Below are 18,121 nucleotides of genomic sequence, written 5' to 3' on the forward strand. Positions count from 1 at the left end.
CTGGCTCTCTATCCCTCTCCCCTCCTCTCTGTAAAAAATCAATAAAAGCCCCAACCAGTTTGGCTCAGTGGATAAGGCATCAGCCTGCGGACTCAAGGGTCCCGGGTTTGATTCCAGTCAAGGGCATGTACCTCGGTTGCGGGCACATACCCAGTGGGGAGTGTGCAGGAGGCGGCTGATCGATGTTTCTCTCTCATCGATGTTTCTGGCTTTCTATCCCTCTCCCTTCCTCTCTATAAAAAAATCAATAAAATATATTTTTTTAAAAAATCAATAAAAATATATATAAAAAATGAGGGATTAATATATGGATAGAAGGATGGGTAAGACAGGTAGGTCTGTGATAAAACATGAATAATAAAATGTTAATGTTGCCTGGCCAGCGTGGTTGTATCGACCTATGAATCAGGAGGTCAAGTGGTTGTATCGACCTATGAATCAGGAGGTCAGGGTTCGATTCCCTGTCAGGGCACATGCTTGGGCTGCGGGCTCGATCCCCAGTGGGAGTCATGCAGGAGGCAGCTGATTAATGATTCTCTCTCATCATTGATGTTTCTATCTCTATCTCTCTCTCCCATTCCCTTCCTCTCTTAAATCAATAAAAATATATTGAAAAAAATAAATTCAGACTAAAAAAAAGAAAGTAAATTTAATGTTATGTGAAGTGAAGTATATCTCAATTTTTAAATGCTAAAACCCAATAGTTGCATCTAGGTATTGGGTAATAGGTTCACTGTCAAATTCTTTCAATTTTGTTGACTGTTCAGAAATGCTGAGAATAGAATATTTTTTTTAAAAGCTCTAAGAAAGGAGTGATTCATTTTGTGACTTCCTTTAGAACTGCCCAGGGCATGGGGGGCTGAGGGCTGACTAGTGGGAAGGAAGGGAGGACGTGTTCGCCCTGCTGGTCAGCTGACAGGGGAATTGCGTGGACTCATTCTCTGGTGTTGAAAGGATGTAGACAGTTGGCTATGGGTTGACTAAATTCTTGCCCACTGTGGAAGATTTCAAACTGTATGGCAGAAATGGGGCTTCACACCTTTGGAGGCTAGCAGCCATCCCTGAGTGACGGGCCTGGCTCCTTTACTAACTCCTTCATTGCCTCCCAGCTCCCAGATAGCTAGGCTGTGGGAGCTGGGCTGGTTGGGGAGGAGGGATTTGTACTGAGAATTTTGAAGAGATTAGGGGATTCACACTGAGGTGCAAAGAGGTGCTAATGGGGTATTAAACACTCCTCCGCAGGGTAACAGGTAAAAGCTGGAAACCTGAAGGCAGAGGCTGAAAACGTCTTGAGACTGCTGATAGGATGGAAAAGATAACAGGCCATTGGTTAAACAGGGTTTTAGGAACAGGTGGGTCTGTAACTGGTAAGTTCCAGCTTTGGGCTAACACTGATGCAGCCATGTGGAATATTTTGCTACTTATAAAAGTAGAAAAGCCCTGACTGGTTTGGCTCAGTGGATAGAGCGTCGGCCTGCGGACTGAAAGGTCCCGGGTTCGATTCCGGTCAAGGGCATGTACCTTGGTTGTGGGCACATCCCCAGTAGGGGGTGTTGTAGGAGGCAGCTGATCGATGTCTCTCTCTCATCGATGTTTCTAACTCTCTATCCCTCTCCCTTCCTCTCTGTAAAAATCAATAATAATAAAAAAAAAAAGTAGAAAGGACTCAAGACTGGGGAGTATGTTTAGAGCAAGCATGTCAAACTCAAAGGCTAACACAGGACAAATAAACAAGGTTTAAGTTTATGTGGGCCGCAAAAGAACAAAAGCTTCAATTTTCATAGAAACGTAGGTTTATTCCGGAAAGTATAGTATAAAAAAAGAACAGGAGCAATGATAAAATTAATGTTTTCTTCCTGACACTGGCATCTCTTCTCTGCTACTATCTTTCCTACTTCGGGGGAAATTTGTTTGCAGTGATTACCTTCAAAACTGACCCAAGGTGAATGTCAGTAATTCTGGATCTGATAGGAGACTTATTTCCTTTCATAATTGTAAATAACTGCTCACACCATTATATTGGCTGGGCCACAAACGTATTTGTTGTGGGCCGCGAGTTTGACATGCTTGGTTTAGAGGAATGCTGTCCCGGAGGTGGAGACTTGAGTAGTGCACGGAGTTGAATAGGTTCCCTCTAAATTCATGTCCACAGGGAACCTGTAAATGTGACCTTATTTGGAAATAGGGTCTCTGCAGATATAATCACCTTAAGATGAGGTCAAACTGGATTAGGGTGGGTGGGCCCTAATGCAGCCATTGATATATTTTTATAAAAAGAAGGAAATTTAAACACAAATACATACAGGGAGGATGCCATGCCTGTCAGACAGAGGCAGAGACTGGAGTGATGCTGCCACAAGCCATGGATGGCCAGCAATCACCAGAGGCTAAGAGCCTGGAGCAGCTTCTCCCACAGAGTCCCCAAGAAGGAACAAACCCTGCTAAGTCTGACACTGTGGTATCAGACTTCTGGCCTCCAAAACAGTGAGAGAATAAATTCCCGTTGTTTTAAAGCACTGAGTCGGTGGTAATTTGTTATAGCAGCCCTAGGAAACTAGTGCTCGTTTCAAGGGATTGTTTGAAATGTGTAAGCCATGGAGGAATTTATTGGATGTTCTGGGGTAGTTCTGAGAATCAGTGGGAAAAGTGAAGGGTTGAAAGCCTCTCCGATCGCCATGCCAGGTCCAGCCAGATCTACCATTAAAGAAGAAAGAGATGAAAAAACAAGGGGCCAGTAAAGCTTTGTTGTATGTCTGTTGGTCACAGGTAAACAATGGCTATGTCAGTAAAACATCTTGGCAGGGGCAGTTAGGGTGACCCCTTCTAGGCTGGTACAGCTAGTGTTCCCATTTCTGGGGCTGCAGAAATGACTGTACCGCCCTTGCCAAACGATGGCTGAGGGAATGAAAAGGTAGATGCTCAGACTTGCACAGTGATTGGGTGTCAAGGGAAGGCAGTTGCAGATCTGCAGAGGCCCGTGTCTGTCTGGATTTCCTGGGACAGCGGTGGTGTCGACAGAATTGGAATTTAGGAGACACATGGTCAGGGGGTATAATTCAGCATTTTAAAAGAAGTTCCTAGTTTTATTTATTTGAATAGACATACAGCCAAATGGTTCAAAATTCTAAAGGTCAAAATGAATAATATGAAAGTCCTCCCGTATCTCTGTCCCTAGCCACCCAGGGTCCCTCCCTGGAAGCAAACTATACCATCATTTCCTGTGTATTCTTTTCAAATATATTTTATGCATTTACATATTTTTTGTATTCTTCCTCCCTTAAAAAAAAACACACATTTTGCCCTAACTGGTTTGGCTCAGTGGATAGAGCGTCGGCCTGCGGACTGGGGGGTCCCGGGTTCGATTCCGGTCAAGGGCATGTACCTTGGTTGCGGGCACATCCCCAGTAGGGGGTGTGCAGGAGGCAGCTGATCGATGTCTCTCTCTCATCGATGTTTCTAACTCTCTATCCCTCTCCCTTCCTCTCTGTAAAAAATAAAAAAATAAAAACCAACAACAACAAAAAAAAACCACACATTTTTTTGTTTTCCAGTTATAGTTGACATACAATATTATATTAGTTTTAGGTGTACACTCCAGGTATTCTGCTTTCCTTTGTTAAAAAGTAGCTATAACACCAGCCGAAACCGGTTTGGCTCAGTGGATGGAGCGTCGGCCTGTGGACTGAAGGGTCCCAGGTTCGATTCCGATCAAGGGCATGTACCTTGGTTGCGGGCACATCCCCAGTGGGAGGTGTGCAGGAGGCAGCTGATTGATGTTTCTCTCTCATCGATGTTTCTAGCTCTCTATCTCTCCCTTCCTCTCTGTAAAATATCAATAAAATATTTTTAAAAAAAGTAGCTATAACAGAGGTTGCTGTTTGCCTCCCAATTACCAGTCTCCCCTTCAATAAATCCTAAGTTGTAGCAGCTTGAGAGACATAGGACCACAGTTCTCAGCTTCTCTTGCAGCTAGATAGAGCCATGTGATTAAGTTCTGGCCAGTAAAATGTAAGTGGGAAGTGTTGTGTGGTATTTTTGGAAAGTCTCTCTATTAGGAAGGGGGACAAGCTCTCCTCTTTTTCTGTCATCTTGTTGCCTGGAATGTAGATGTGATCATTAGAGCTCTAGAAGCCATATTGAACTAAGAGCAGATTTCAAATGATGTCGGAAGACACATATATAGCCCTAGACTGCCTGCCTCTAGGCTCTTTTTTAAAAAGTTTTTTGTTGTTGTTAATCTTCACCTGAGGATATTTATTCCATTGATTTTTAGAGAGAGTGGAAGGGAGGGGGAGAGACACAGAGAGAAACACCAATATGAGAGAGACACATTGATTGCTTGCCTCCTGCACGCATCCCAACCCAGGTCCAGGATCGAGCCTGCAACAGAGGTATGTGCCTTTGACTGGAATCCTTGTCTGAGGGCTGACCCTCTATCCACTGAGCCAAACCAGCTAGAGCTCTAGAAATAACACTCTATCTTGTTTATGCCAACCAGGAACTTTTAAAAGAAAATGCTAATATAATCAGAAAATCCACAATGATGGTTTGGAGAGCGATGATGCCAGGCAGGCCTATGAGAAATATTCAGATCAGAAAGTGAAGCAATTAATAATAGTACCTACCACATATTGATTATACTTAAAAACTATTTTGTTGAGATATAATTCACATACTATAAAATTCAGCCATTAAAAATATACAATTCAACAGTTTTTAGTATGTTTACAGAGTTGTGCAACCATCACCATAGTCTAATTTCAGAACATTTGTGTAATTCCTCCCCAAAACGTGTACCCATTAACTATACTGAGTATTTAACTCTGTGCTTGGTACCCTGAAAAATGCTGTGCAGGTATTACTTCCCTTAGTTTTCCAATAAACTCTGAGTTATTATCCCCTCACGTGGATAAGAAAACCAAGGCGCAGAGATGAGAAAACTTGCCCACAATTACACAAATTACCAGTGCCAGAGCCAGGATTCAAGTCCGGCTTTGGTCGACGTCAAAACCTGCCCTTCTCAAAACTCTGCCCTGATGTTCTAACCAGTCTTTGCAGTCTGCTCTTTGAACTCCGCCCAGCTCTTATTCCCCAAGGCCTGTTGATGCTTTCCTCAGTGCCTCTGCCAGTAGTCATGCCCTATTTCTGGTCCCATTGCCCATGCCCTTCACGTTTCCTTGGCTGGGCTCATGCAGTTTGTGTCTGGGCCTTGCCTCTTTCCCCTTAATCCACTCTTCTGGCAGATCAGCTTCCTAACTCCCAACCCTGCTCAGGTTACCTACCACCCCCACTCTGAAGAGGCCCACATTGCCTTCTGAGTAAAAGCCTCCGCTCCTTAATGCAAGTATCCAGAATGCTCAGGAACCTGGCCCTGGCCCATTCTTCCAACCTTATCTTGTCCTCCACCCCCACAGAAGCCCTTTGCTCCTGTGAGATGGGGCCTTTGCCAGCTCCCAAACACATCTTACATGTTCCTGTCTCCCCAGGTTTGGTCCTGTTCTTTGTGCAGAGAATGTCTCCACCCATCAAAATCTTAGTCCAGCTACAGACCTCCTCCACGAAGCTGTCTCTGCTCTCCCCAGTAGGCAGTGGTTTCTCTTGTCCTCTGCCCGCCCACCCCATTCAGTTTCCCCGGTGGGGCTCTTACTGCATGCTTCCTTTCTATAGTTTTACTTGGACTGGTTTAGACTGTACGATCCTTGCTTCCAGAGGGTCCTCTGATTGGCCAGGCCCGAGTTGTTTGCCCACTCCTATAGCCAGAGATAGGGTAAGTCCCACCCAAAACACACAGACTCAGAAAAGGGGAGCAGAGGATCCCTAAAGAGATGCTGGACGCATTAAAACAAAATCCTATAGAGGCAGGATATTATATATTTTTAAGATGTTTTTATTGATTTCAGAGAAAGTAAGGGAGAGGGAGAGAGAGATAGAAATATCAATGATTAAAGAGATTCATTGATTGGCTGCCTCTTGCACACCCTCTACTGGGATTGAGCCCGCAACCTGGGAATGTGCCCTGACTGGGAATTGAACTGCAGCTTCCTGGTTCATGGGTTGATGCTCAGCCACTGAGCCACACCCACTGGGCAGGGTATAGTTTTTTATAACACCCATGTAACCGCATTGTTTCACTTATTCTTTGATTTATTTGATTCATTTGTTCCTTTATTCATTCAACAAATAGTTAGTTAAGCAAAACCAAATATAGTCCTTAACCCACGCAGCCTACAGTTTAGTGGAAGAAGCCAACATTGTAATAAAAAATAAAATCATGCCAACAAATCCAGATATGCAGCAGATGTAAAACGGTAACCTGAGACACAATTGTTGAGTCCCCAGAAGGTTTTCAAGTTTCCCAATATAAACGACTTTGTGAAATTATTTTAACTGGGTGACAAGCTGTTTATTTCACAATCAGAAGTAGTCCTTTAAATCCATATTCCAGAAGATGTATCCTTGGATTTAATTCACAGGGAAGTGTGAATGAATGAGCAAAGCAGCTCTCACTTCCTACACTCTTTGTTGTTGTTAATATACCCTTTCCATTGTTTTTAGAGAGAGTAGAAGGGAGGGGGAGAGACACAGAGAGAGAAACACAGATGTGAGAGAGACACATCGATTGGTTGCCTCCCACTTGGGCCCTGACCAGGGCCAGGGATTGAGCCTGCAACAAGGTATGTGCCCTTGACCGGAATCGAACCCGGGACCCTTCAGTTCACAGGTTGATGCTCTCTCCATTGAGCCAAACTGGCTAGGGCACTCCTTACATTCTTGAAAGACCATGGATCCTATGGGTGGGGATGACTAGAGGCCTACAAGGGGCTGAGGGACGATTTCCTTTACTTTCTGATTTTGAATGGGGGAGTCTCTGAAGCTGACTCTGAAGGCCCCTGTGTAGAGGATAGAGAGGTAGGTAGGGGAAGGCTTGGGGCCTTTCCTGACTTTCACCCTACTTCCCAATAGCTATAGAGACTTAAGTGCAACATTTCTTTCCATACCAAAACACTCTCTGTGAGAATGGGTTATAGTGGCAGAAAGAAATATAGGTCCATCCAGGCTTCAGCTCACATGGCCAAGAAGATAACACTCAACACAGCGAGTTCATTATGGCTGCTCATTTCTGAACATCACCTATATGTTACTGCTTTGAAACTTATCAGCACCTGGGGCCTCCTGACCTGAGATCTGGGGTGTTTCTGATTAGAGGAGCAGAGATATTCCAATTCTAAATGCTTCAGTGGGTTTGCAGGCCTTCCCACTCACCCTCTAAAACTGAGGCCTGCCCTCTGCCCCCCTCAGACCCAGCACCCACGCCAGGCCTGGCTGCTTGAAGTACCTTTGGGTTTTCAGAGAATTTGGTCCTTGCCTCTGTTGCAGTCCAGGCTGCCTGGCTCTCTTGCCCTCCAGCTACAGTCTAAGTTTTCTGAGGGTAGGACACAGGGTTCATTCAACTCTCTGGTCCCAACACGGAACTCGGTGCCTGACAGATGGTGAATCCCATCACAAATGCTCTGTGACTTGTGCGTGCAGTCCTTCCTTCTCTCTGCTAGCCTTTTGCTGGTGACCTGGCTGCTTCCCAGCTTGTTCTCCTGGCTGGGGACAATGATCCCCCGAGTTTTTCCTGGGGTTCCAGCTCTGAACTCAGTTGTTGTTATCTGCACAGGATTGGTTCTTCTTCCCGTGGCCTCGTTGAGTTCTCTCCTCCACTCTCTCACACTGTGGCCAATCTTTTTTTCTTTAAGATATGACTTAAAATTTTTTAAAATTGATTTTAGAGAGGAAGGGAGAGTGAGATCAAAACATCACTGGTAAGACAGAATCATTGATCGGCTGTCTCCTGCACCCTCCTCCTGGGGATCGAGCCAGCAACCTGGGCAGATGCTCTTAACCGGAATTGAACCCTTCAGTCTGCAGGCTGACGCTCTATCCACTGAGCCAAACCAGCTAGGGGGTATGGCCAATCTTGAAGATAATTTCACAGCAAAGCATAAGACACTTTTCTTTTTTTGGGCCAATGGAATAATGTAGTCGTTAGTTTTTGGTGTATCTGAAAGAGACTGAAGGGTTAAGCTGTGCCTCAGGAAACAAAAAATTAGGAATGATTTGTACTACACATTTGTCCTTTAATTTTTTCCCACTTTGGGGGGTAATTTCCCACTTTGGTGGGAGACAGGGTTTTCCTCTTGGCAAAAAGGGGAAGGCACACTATCTAGGCCCAGCCAATCAGATGTTCTCACCCATGATTCTATCTCTTCAGGGTGTAACACAGAGGCCCAAGGACAGATAGGAAATCAGCAGAGGGGTGACTGTGCTGAAAGTCAAGTGACAATGAATGGTGTGACCGTGGCTGGGATTCTGGGTCTCTAACCCCCTTTCCTGCTGCCAGTTCTTCAGCCTAGTATCTTTTCAACAAGTCCAGTTTCTGTTAGTTAGCCAAAGTCAGTTTCCAGTGCTTGCCACCCAGATCGACATAAACCTAAATGTGCAACTGGAGGAGATGGATGAAATAAACCAGGGAATATCTCTAATGTGGAATATTACACAGCAGTTCAAAAGAACAATGGCTATCTGTGTTCTGACATAAAAAGATATCTGAGACCCACATATAAGGATAATATGTATAGTGTATCACTTATCTAAAAATAAAAGCAAAGTAATGTACTTCTTTATGTATATGTTAACATTAGAATGTAATGTCACAAGAGATGCCACAAGAGGGGGACTTCGTTCTGTTTATGCCTTAGAGCAGTGCCTGATACGTAGTAGGCATTCAATAAATATTTGTTAAATAAATGATCTGGAAAGGCACATATCAAACTGAGAATAGTGGCATCGTAGAGAAAGGACTAGAATGTAGGGGTGGTAGCCTAGGATTTTAACTGTATTTGAAATTTTCTTTTATTTTTATTTATTTTTATTTTTTAAAATATATTTTTATTGATTTCAGAGAGGAAGGGAGAGGAAGAGAGAAATAGAAACATCAATGATGAGAGGGAATCATTGATTGGCTGCCTCCAGCACGTTGAACCGAGCCTGCAACCCAGGCATGTGCCCTTGACTGGAATCGAACCTGGGACCCTTCGGTCCACAGGCCGACGCTCTATCCACTGAGCCAAACTGGCTAGGGCTGTATTTGAAATTTTCTTACAAGGAAAATGTCTTCATGTGTTACTTGTGTAATTAAATGATATAAACAGAGAAGAGCTAAATATTAACAGATGATGAGAAAGCCATTAAAGTGATGCTTTCAAAGACTTTATCATGGCAAATAGAAGTTGGCTGGCAAAGAAAGGGGGAAGTGGATATTACACCTGATATTTTGGTGGGGCTATTGGCCATTTGACAAGATAACAAACAGTTAAATTTTTAGTCTTTTTTTTTTAATGGTCAGTAGGTACCCTTACCCATCCCTAATCAATCTCAAAGCTCAGAAATGTTCATTGTGCCCAGGCTACTTTTATTTGTATACATATTTGGTAATCCTCACCCAAGGATATGTTTCCATTGATTTTTAGGGAGAGTGGAAGAGAGAGGGAAAGACAGAGAGAAACACATCGATTGGTTGCCTCCTGCACAAGCCCCGACCAGCCTGTGACTGAAATTGAACCTGGGACCCTTTGGTCCGCAGGCCAACGCTCTATCCACGGAGCCAAACCAGCTAGGGCTGCTTTCATATTTTGATGTGGGCATCACAATATACTGTTTTAATTTAAGCAGAGAAAGCAGGGAAAAAAAAGTGGGAAACAGAAGGTTTCATTGGGACTGCAAGTCACTTGCATTGTTGGAGGGTGTGGTTACAGGTGGGGGTGTGGAAAGGGCGATGTTGGGGTGCGGGTCATGGTAGATCCTCCTTCTCTGTCTTTCTTTGTCAACTTGTTCTTTCTTCTATGTCTCTCCCAACTTCCTCCCTTTCTTTCCCCCTCCACTGAGGTTAGGGCCTGGCAACAAAAATGATGAGAACACTACTGCCCCCAAAGCTTGAAGTCTGTTGGGGGAGGTCAGTGGTCGGCAAACTCATTAGTCAACAGAGCCAAATAGCAACAACAGTACAACGACTGAAATTGCTTTTGAGAGCCGAAAACCGACTTCTGCCCATGGGTCACGAAGTTTCAATCGCACTGTACGTGTGCGCCCACACGTGGTATTTTGTGGAAGAGCCACACTCCAGGGGCCAAAGAGCCCCATGTGGCTCGCGAGCCGCGGTTTGCCGACCACTGGGGTAGGTAGATGGACTTGCAGTAATCTTTGTGGCAGACTCAAGTCCACGCCCTCGCTCTTAAACCATCCCTGAGAGCCCGGGGCCTTTCTTCCCTTCTCCAGGCTTCTGAATCCCTCGGGGTCTGCTCTCCACTTTGATATTTAGCCTCCACAATTCTAATCTGTCTTCTGTTGTATGTGGCTTATGTGCATTTGTTTTGTCTCTGAGAGTTTGTTACAAGCTCCTTGAGGGCTGGGACTACTTTTCTGTGACCTCCTGTCAGCCAGTTTGTTGGAAACAAGTTGACTTTCTAAACGTTTACGATTCCTCTGTGTAACCCTGCTTATTGCAGGCTGATAAGTAGTGCCTGGATGGAGTGAGGATGATTTCAGAGAGCCGTGGCACCCTTGCAGAGCAGAGCGTGCAGGTCTGTCAGCTGGAGTGTGTGTGTCATTTTAGAGCACTCAGCAGGGATACTTGCTTTTAATCAGAAATCATAGCAGAACAGTTGGTACTGAGGAGAAACACCCCCACTCCAGAGTAATTCATTAAACTGTAACTACAAGTGTAATGTATGGTCCTTATCACACAGCAGTGGAGATAGAAGTATTGTCTGAGAAGGGAGTTTAGCATCCTTGATATTTATTATATCACGTGAACATTTATCTAGTCTTGGTATGTACCAGACACTGTGCTGCTAGGCAGCTTTTCAGAGATCCTCTCATTTAATCTTCACAGTATCTGTTCAATAAATATTATTATCTCATTTTACAGAAAAGGAAAGGAAATTAGAAAGTAGCCCTGGTTGGGTAGCTCAGTTGGTTAGGGCAGGGCATCGTCCCAATATGCCAGGGTTTCGGGTTCAATCCCTGGTCAGGGCACATACAAGAAGCAACCATGATGCTTAAATAAGTGGAACAACAAGTCGATGCCTCCCCTCCCCTCACCCTGCTATCAAACCCATTTACTAAAAAAAAAGTTAAGTAACTTGCCTGGGGTCACACAGCCAGAAGCAATGGAGCCAGGATTTGAACCTAGGCTAACTAACTCCAGAGTCCATGCTCTTAAATACTTGCTGTGTTTCCCCAAACATTAAAGGTACTTTATGTAAAAATGTCACCAAAACAGATGAACCAGAAATATAGTTGTGTGGTGGTCTCCCATTAGTTACAGCGGTGCTACTTTAAAGTTTTGAGTATTTCCTCTGTGTGAAAGCATCAGTTTCATTCAATCAGTCAATCAATTGATGGGCTGGGTATTATGGAATAGGAAAAACTTTGTTCATACTTCGAAGAAAGGACAGAATTTAAGACTTTGGTTCCCTGCTGTGTGTGTGTGTGTGTGTGGGTGTTTCTGCGCGCGCGTGCGCGCGTGTGTGTATAATTTACATGTATGTAAATTATGAGGCTGGATTTTCCAAGGTTGTTTGGGGTTCTATGAAAAATTCCACTGGTACATGTTTGCTGAATTCTGTGTTTCTTTTCATGTATTTGCTCAATAAAAACAATTTGTTAAACATGAAACTAAATGAAGTTTTATTTGATACTTTTTCAATTTTTAATATGAATTCTCATTAATTGAAATAATCTATTAGAACATGTGATTCAGTTTTTGGTTGGGATAATATAAATAGTCTGAGGACTTGTTTGTTAATTTGTTTAAAAGATCACAGGGATGTAAAGTACAGCATAGGGAATACAGTCAATAATATTATAATAACTATGTATGGTACCAGGTGGTTACTAGAATTATTGGGTGAAATCACTTCATAAATTACATAATTATCTAAACACTATGCTGTACACCTAAAAACTAATATAAAATAATATTGCATGTCAACTGTAATTGAAAAATAAAAAAAGCTCCCCACCCCCCGCCCAAAATGTGTTTAAAAGGTATCAATTTGAAAGGCCACTATGTGCCAGAGAGCAAAACAGATGTAGTCTCTGCCCACTGGTGGCAGGAAGTCTAGTTGGGAAACTTCACATGAAAACAAATGTTCACACAAACAATCATATAATTAAAAATGGTGATAAGAGCTATGAAGGAAGAATACAGAGTGCTATGTGAAAGTTTAGTAGGGGAAGCGATTTATACAGTGGGAGCCATGGAAGGCACCTGGACCAGTGACATTTAAGCTGAAATCTGAAATATAATTAAGTGAAAATTGGCCACCCAGAACAAGCAACACGTGCAAAGGCTCTAAGGCAGGGAAGAACCGGTGAGAAATTGAAACATGTGGATAGAACTTAGTGAAAGAGCAGAGAGATGGACAACCTCCGTTGAAAGGATGTCAGAAGGAGCAATAGAGAAAATAACCCTTAGAAAAATCCAGCATAGAAAAAGAATACAGAAAAAAATAATGCTTTCAGTTTACAATGTTCTCATATCTGTTGCCTCAGTTGATCTTCACCGTGAGGCAGGGAGGGCAAGCATAATTATGGTTATTTCTACCATTGAGGATGAAAGCTCAGCCAGGTACAAAGTTATGCAGATTTTTATTCCATGATTCAGACCAGAGAGGCAAACTGTGGGTTCTCTGGGAAGCCAGTAGGCAGCGGGTGGAATGAAGTATAAATAACCTACCGCTATTCTGTGTGACCATCTGAAAAACGCAGACTGTGAACTAAATTTCATAGCAATTTAATAGTATTTCTTGGTTGCCACTCTATGCCTACCTTCCTAGGTATTTCTGTAGACTGAAAACGAAATCTTGCATTTTGGAGAGTGACTTTTAAATTCGACAGTTTGTTAATTTTGAGATTTATACATCAGAACAAATTTGACCGTAGGCTGCCGATATCTGACTTGAACCTAAAAATCGGTGGAGTCCGAAGGGTTAACGAAAACGAGAAACTACAACTCCCGGCAGGCCTCGGGGTTGGATCTCCTCCGCCCCACCCCTCTCTAGTCCGCCAGGGCAGGAGGCGACCAATGACGGTTAGGTATTTGAATAGACCAATAATATAATGAAATATAATGAAATTGTTCTGGCTTAGAAGGGGCGGTCAAGTCATCCAATCGTGTGGAAGAGGGGGAAACACTTTAGCCAATCCAAAGGTGCGGGGGCGGGGCCTAACGTGGGGCGGTGAAAGAAGTTTGCTGACTAAGATGGCGACTGAGGCGCTGAATGAAGGGGAGGTGCCAGCTCGCGAATCCGGGCGGAGGTGAGCCGAGTTTTTGGTCCAGCTGCCTAGGAAACGAGGCCGTGGGCTGGTCGTACTGACGCCTTTCCTTTGGGTGGTGGTGACCCAACGGGGCCGGACTTTGTGCCTTCCTCCCAAGACGTTTCGCACCCTGGCGCCTGCTGGGGCTGGGGCTGAGGCGCGGTGGTCCCACCAGTCGCTGGGCTTTAGTCGGGCCCCCTTGGCCCTGCTGTTGCCCGTGGGTGGTCCACCCGCGGCGTTGACTGTAGACCGAGCAGTGGGCGCTGCCTGCCTTCTCGCTGAGACTCATTTTGATGGTGAGGAAACGCAAACCCAGAGCTGTTCAGCTAATTCCCCGCCGTCACACAGCGTTGGTAGAGAACTGTCAGTACCTTTTGCTAGGCTCAGAGTCGGTATACATGGTTGTCAGAGCAAGGGTTTGTCAGTTAGAAATGGGCCAATTTAAAACAAAACGGCTTTATTGTGGTAAGAACACTTGACAAGAGATCTACCCACTTAGCAAATTTATAAGTGCACAGGAACAGTATTGTTGAAGTAGGTACCGTGTTGTATAGCAAATCTCAAGAGCGTCTTCATTTTGCTTAACTGAAACGTTATGCCTGTTAGTAACTCCCTTTCCCCCAATCTTTCCATCCCTGGCTACCACCATTCCGTTATTTAATTCTATGCTTTGACTATTTTAGATACCTCATATAAATAGTATCCTGCAGTATCCCTTTCTGTAATTGGCTCATTCATGTTGTCACATATGTAGAATTTTCTTTTTCTTTTTTTTTTTTTTATAAAAAGCTGAGTAATATTCCATTCTATGTACGTATATACTACATTTTGTTTATCCGTTCATCTGTCCCTGGACGTTTAGGCTGTTTCCACATCTTGACTATTGCTAGTTGTGCTCCAGTGAGCATGGGAGTGCGAATATCTCCTCGAGATCCCGATTTTAATCCTTGTGGGTAAACACTTAGAAGTGGGATTGCTTGCCCTAACCGGTTTGGCTCAGTGGATGGATCGTCTGCCTGCCGGGGTCTGAGGGGTCCCAGGTTCGATTCCGGTCGGGGGCATGTACCTTGGTTGCGGGCACATCCCCAGTGGGGGGTGTGCGGGAGGCAGCAGATTGATGTTTCTCTCTCATCAATGTTTCTGGCTCTCTATCCCTCTCCCTTCCTCTGTGTAAAAATCAATAAAATATATTAAAAAAAAAAAAGAAGTGGGATTGCTGGATCATGGAGTAGCGCTATTTTCAATTTGTTGAGGAACCTTCATACTATTTCCCGTAGTACCTGCATCATTGTTCATTCCCCCCAGCAGTATACAAAAGTTCCAGTTTCTCCACATCCTCATCTTTTTCCTTCTTTTTCGATAATAGTCATCTTAACAGATGTGAAGTGATATTGTGATCAGGAACAAGGCATGGATGCCCTCTCTTGCCACTTCTGTTCAGTGTAGTACTGAAGTCCTAGCCAGGGAATTAGGTAAGAAAAAACAAAGACATTTAAATTGGAAGGGATAAGTAAAATTGTCCCTCTTTGCAGACATGTTGTTATATATAGGAAATCCTAAAAACTCTTAACAAAAAAACATGTTAGAACTACTAAATTTAGTCAAGTCACGGTATGCAAATCAACATACAAAATTCAGTTGCATTTCTATACATTAGCGACTATTTGAAAAGGAAATTAGGAAAACGGTCCCATTTCCAATAGCACCAAAATGAATAAAATACTCAGGCCAATATTCACCTCTCAGCTTCAGTTTTTTCATCTGTAAATGGAAGTAATGATGTCTATTCCAGAAAATGTCAGGATTAAATTAGACAATTCTTTTAAAACCCTTAGTACTGAGCCTCACAGGTAATCAAACCACTCAATACTTGATAGATTTTCTATTTCCTAGAACAACTAAAGAACAGAGCAGAGGGTCTGCAGTTTAGGAAATCATTACTTTATTTCTGCAGAGCGTTTTCTCCTAAGCAAGCACACCAAAATTTAGCATTTCTGAGGAAGAATTTCCAGCTGGTCTTGCTCCAGCCTTGAGAACTTGCTTGTCTTAACTGATTACATATCCTATATAATATCCTATATAATAAAGAGCTAATATGCAAATGGTCACCACGCCCTCACACCCACTCGCTGTAACAGCGTAACAGCTCCGACACTCAACAATGGGGAGAGAGGAATTGGGACCAGCCAGGCACAAATGAGCTCGCGCGAGAGAAATGGGGACCAGCCAGGCTGCGGCCTGGGAGAGGGACAAGCCACCCGCTCCGCGGTCCCGGGTGCCAGCGGCTGTGCCTGTGCCTGTGGCCCAGCCCAGGAGAGGGATAAGCCACATGTTCCTTGGTCCCGGGCACCAGCGGCTGGGGCTGCAGCCCAGCAGAGGGACAAGCTGCCCGCCCCGTGGTCCCGGGCGCCAACGGCTGCGTCTGTGCCTGTGGCCCGGGAGAGGGACAAGCCACCCATCCCATGGTCCCGGGCGCCTGTGGCTGCGGCTTGGGCAAAGCCGCCTGCCCATGGTTCCCTGCGGCTGCAGCCAGCCTGGGCGAAGCCGGCCCGGGTCCTCCGTGCCTGTGACTGGCCAGAGGGAGGGAAGCCCGGGTCCCAGGTGCGGGGCGAGGCAGAGGCAATTAGGGGCGATCAGGCCAGCAGGGGAGCAGTTAGGGGCGATCAGGCAGGCAGGCAGGCAGACAGAGGGGTGAGGGGCGATCAGGTAGGCAGGCAGGCGAGCCCTTAGGAGCCAGCGGTCCCGGATTGCTAGAGGCAGTCTGACCTCCCCCAAGGGGTCTCGGATTGGAGAGGGTGCAGGCTGGGCTGAGGGACCCCCCCTTCCCCGTGCACGAATTTCATGTACCTGGCCTCTAGTATATTTATGGTTCAAGACAGAGCATTCATACTGGACGTCTGTTGTTGTGCTGGCTGTTGTCATTTTTTAAATTTAACTGTCTAAGGGAAAAGAGGTCATTGCCCCTGACCAAATAGTCAAGTATTGCATGTTGAAAATTCTTGTGGCACAAGTGTTGAAAATCCCTGAAGTAGAGTATTCTTATTTACACTGTGTCAGTGTAAATCAGGTAACTTTTTAGTTTGGTGTCTCTTGGTGTTTGCTATACCAAATAGGAGATTCCAAGTCTAGGGAAGCTGCGTTTATGAGTGGGCACTGAGCTCCTTCCCTAGCTGAGATGAGGGTGATTGAATGTGTTATTAAAAATTTTATAAGGAAAAAAAAACTTCTAAGGAAGAGTTTTCCACTTTTGGAGCTGCCTATAAATGATTGACCATTTTTAGAGCAGAAAACATAGGGGGGATCAATAAATTTGATTAGATCATCCCTTGTTCTGCTGTAAGATCTTGAATTATGATGAAAACCTGAAGACAAAATACTGTTCTTTAGCGGAAATAGTTTAAATTCCTTGAAAGGATGTTGCCAATTGAATTTAAATTTTAGTGATAGTATTAGTTACATAATCAATAGGTATTCACAGAATCTGATCTGAACCTGAAACCGGTTTACCAATTTCATATTGTAAAAGACAAGTTAGGTTTCTGAAAGGCTTTTTGAGGGCAGGACACATGTATATTTTTATTCATATTCTCAACTTAGCACCTTGCTGACCGGTCACGAGATTAATTGGTGTGGACACATTTGGACATGGAAACATGCGTTATTTCACGACCGGTCAGCAAGGTGTTCTTATTAGTTTAGCTTTATGTAAGTGGTCAATAATGAGTGAATAATAGTCTTTATAATTTCTAAGGTATAAAAATATTACTTTGTGGTGATAAATACCATACAGATTCTTGTTTGCCCTTTAGATGTTAACCTTTCTAATGTTCTGTTGATGGTGTGGGCCCTTATATTCCATAAAGAAGTGTCTGATTTGTGCAGATAATACATACTTGCATTCTTAAATATATTTTTATTGATTTCAGAGAGGAAGGGAGAGAGAGATAGAAACATCAATGATGAGAGAGAATCATTGATCAGCTGCCTTCTAAGCCCCCGCCACCCCCCTCCCCTCACTGGGGAGCGAGCCTGCAACCCAGGCGTGTGCCCTGACCAGGAACTGAACTGTGACCTCTTGGTTCATAGATGCTTAATCACTGAGCCATGTTGGCCAGGCTTCTCTAGTACTTTGAAATTTGTTCAAGTTAAGATAAAATATAATGGTCAAATATATTTTTGCAGACTATTGAAATCTAAATTAAAGATACGTCCATAATACCAAACCTAGGACAGCTACTCCTAAGCACAGGCCTTAGATTATAAATTTTCAAAATTTTTGTCTAAGAAATTGGATAGTGTTCCATGAAATCTTATGGTACTTCTTATAAACTTTGAGCTTTGTTATTAGAAAAACAAAACAAGCCCTAGCCGGTTTGGCTCAGTGGCTAGAGCGTCAACCTGCAGACTCAAGGGTCCCAAGTTTGATTCCAGTCAAGGGCACATGCCCAGGTTGTGGGCTCGATCCCCAGTGGAGAGCGAGCAGGAGGCAGCTGATCCATGATTCTCTCTCATCATTGATGTTTCTATCTCTCTCTCCCTTTCCCTCTCCCTTCCTCCCTGAAATTAATAAAAAACAAACAAACAAAAAAACCAAAACAAAACCTTGCCAACTTAGGCACATGGGGCTATCAGAGGTCCTCAAACTTTTTAAACAGGGGGCCAGTTCACTGTCCCTCAGACCGTTGGAGGGCCGGACTATAGTTTAAAAAAAGAACTATGAACAAATTCCTATGCGCACTGCGGGCCCTGGACAAGT

General features: G+C 44.1%; 1 protein-coding gene across 1 annotated transcript in view; it reads left to right on the top strand.

Annotated features, from left to right (window-relative positions):
- Positions 1 to 13,262: 13,262 nt before the first annotated feature.
- The window catches only part of ARHGAP19 (Rho GTPase activating protein 19), a 48,517-nt gene continuing 43,658 nt past the window's right edge, over positions 13,263 to 18,121 (top strand). The window contains exon 1 of the mRNA XM_080640506.1: positions 13,263 to 13,365. Within this exon, the coding sequence (XP_080496632.1) occupies positions 13,310 to 13,365 (56 nt within the window). The 5' untranslated portion in view covers positions 13,263 to 13,309. The remainder of the gene's footprint in view (positions 13,366 to 18,121) is intronic.

The sequence above is a fragment of the Plecotus auritus genome (assembly GCF_963455305.1).
Source record: "Plecotus auritus genome assembly, chromosome: 9".
Lineage (NCBI taxonomy): Eukaryota > Metazoa > Chordata > Mammalia > Chiroptera > Vespertilionidae > Plecotus > Plecotus auritus.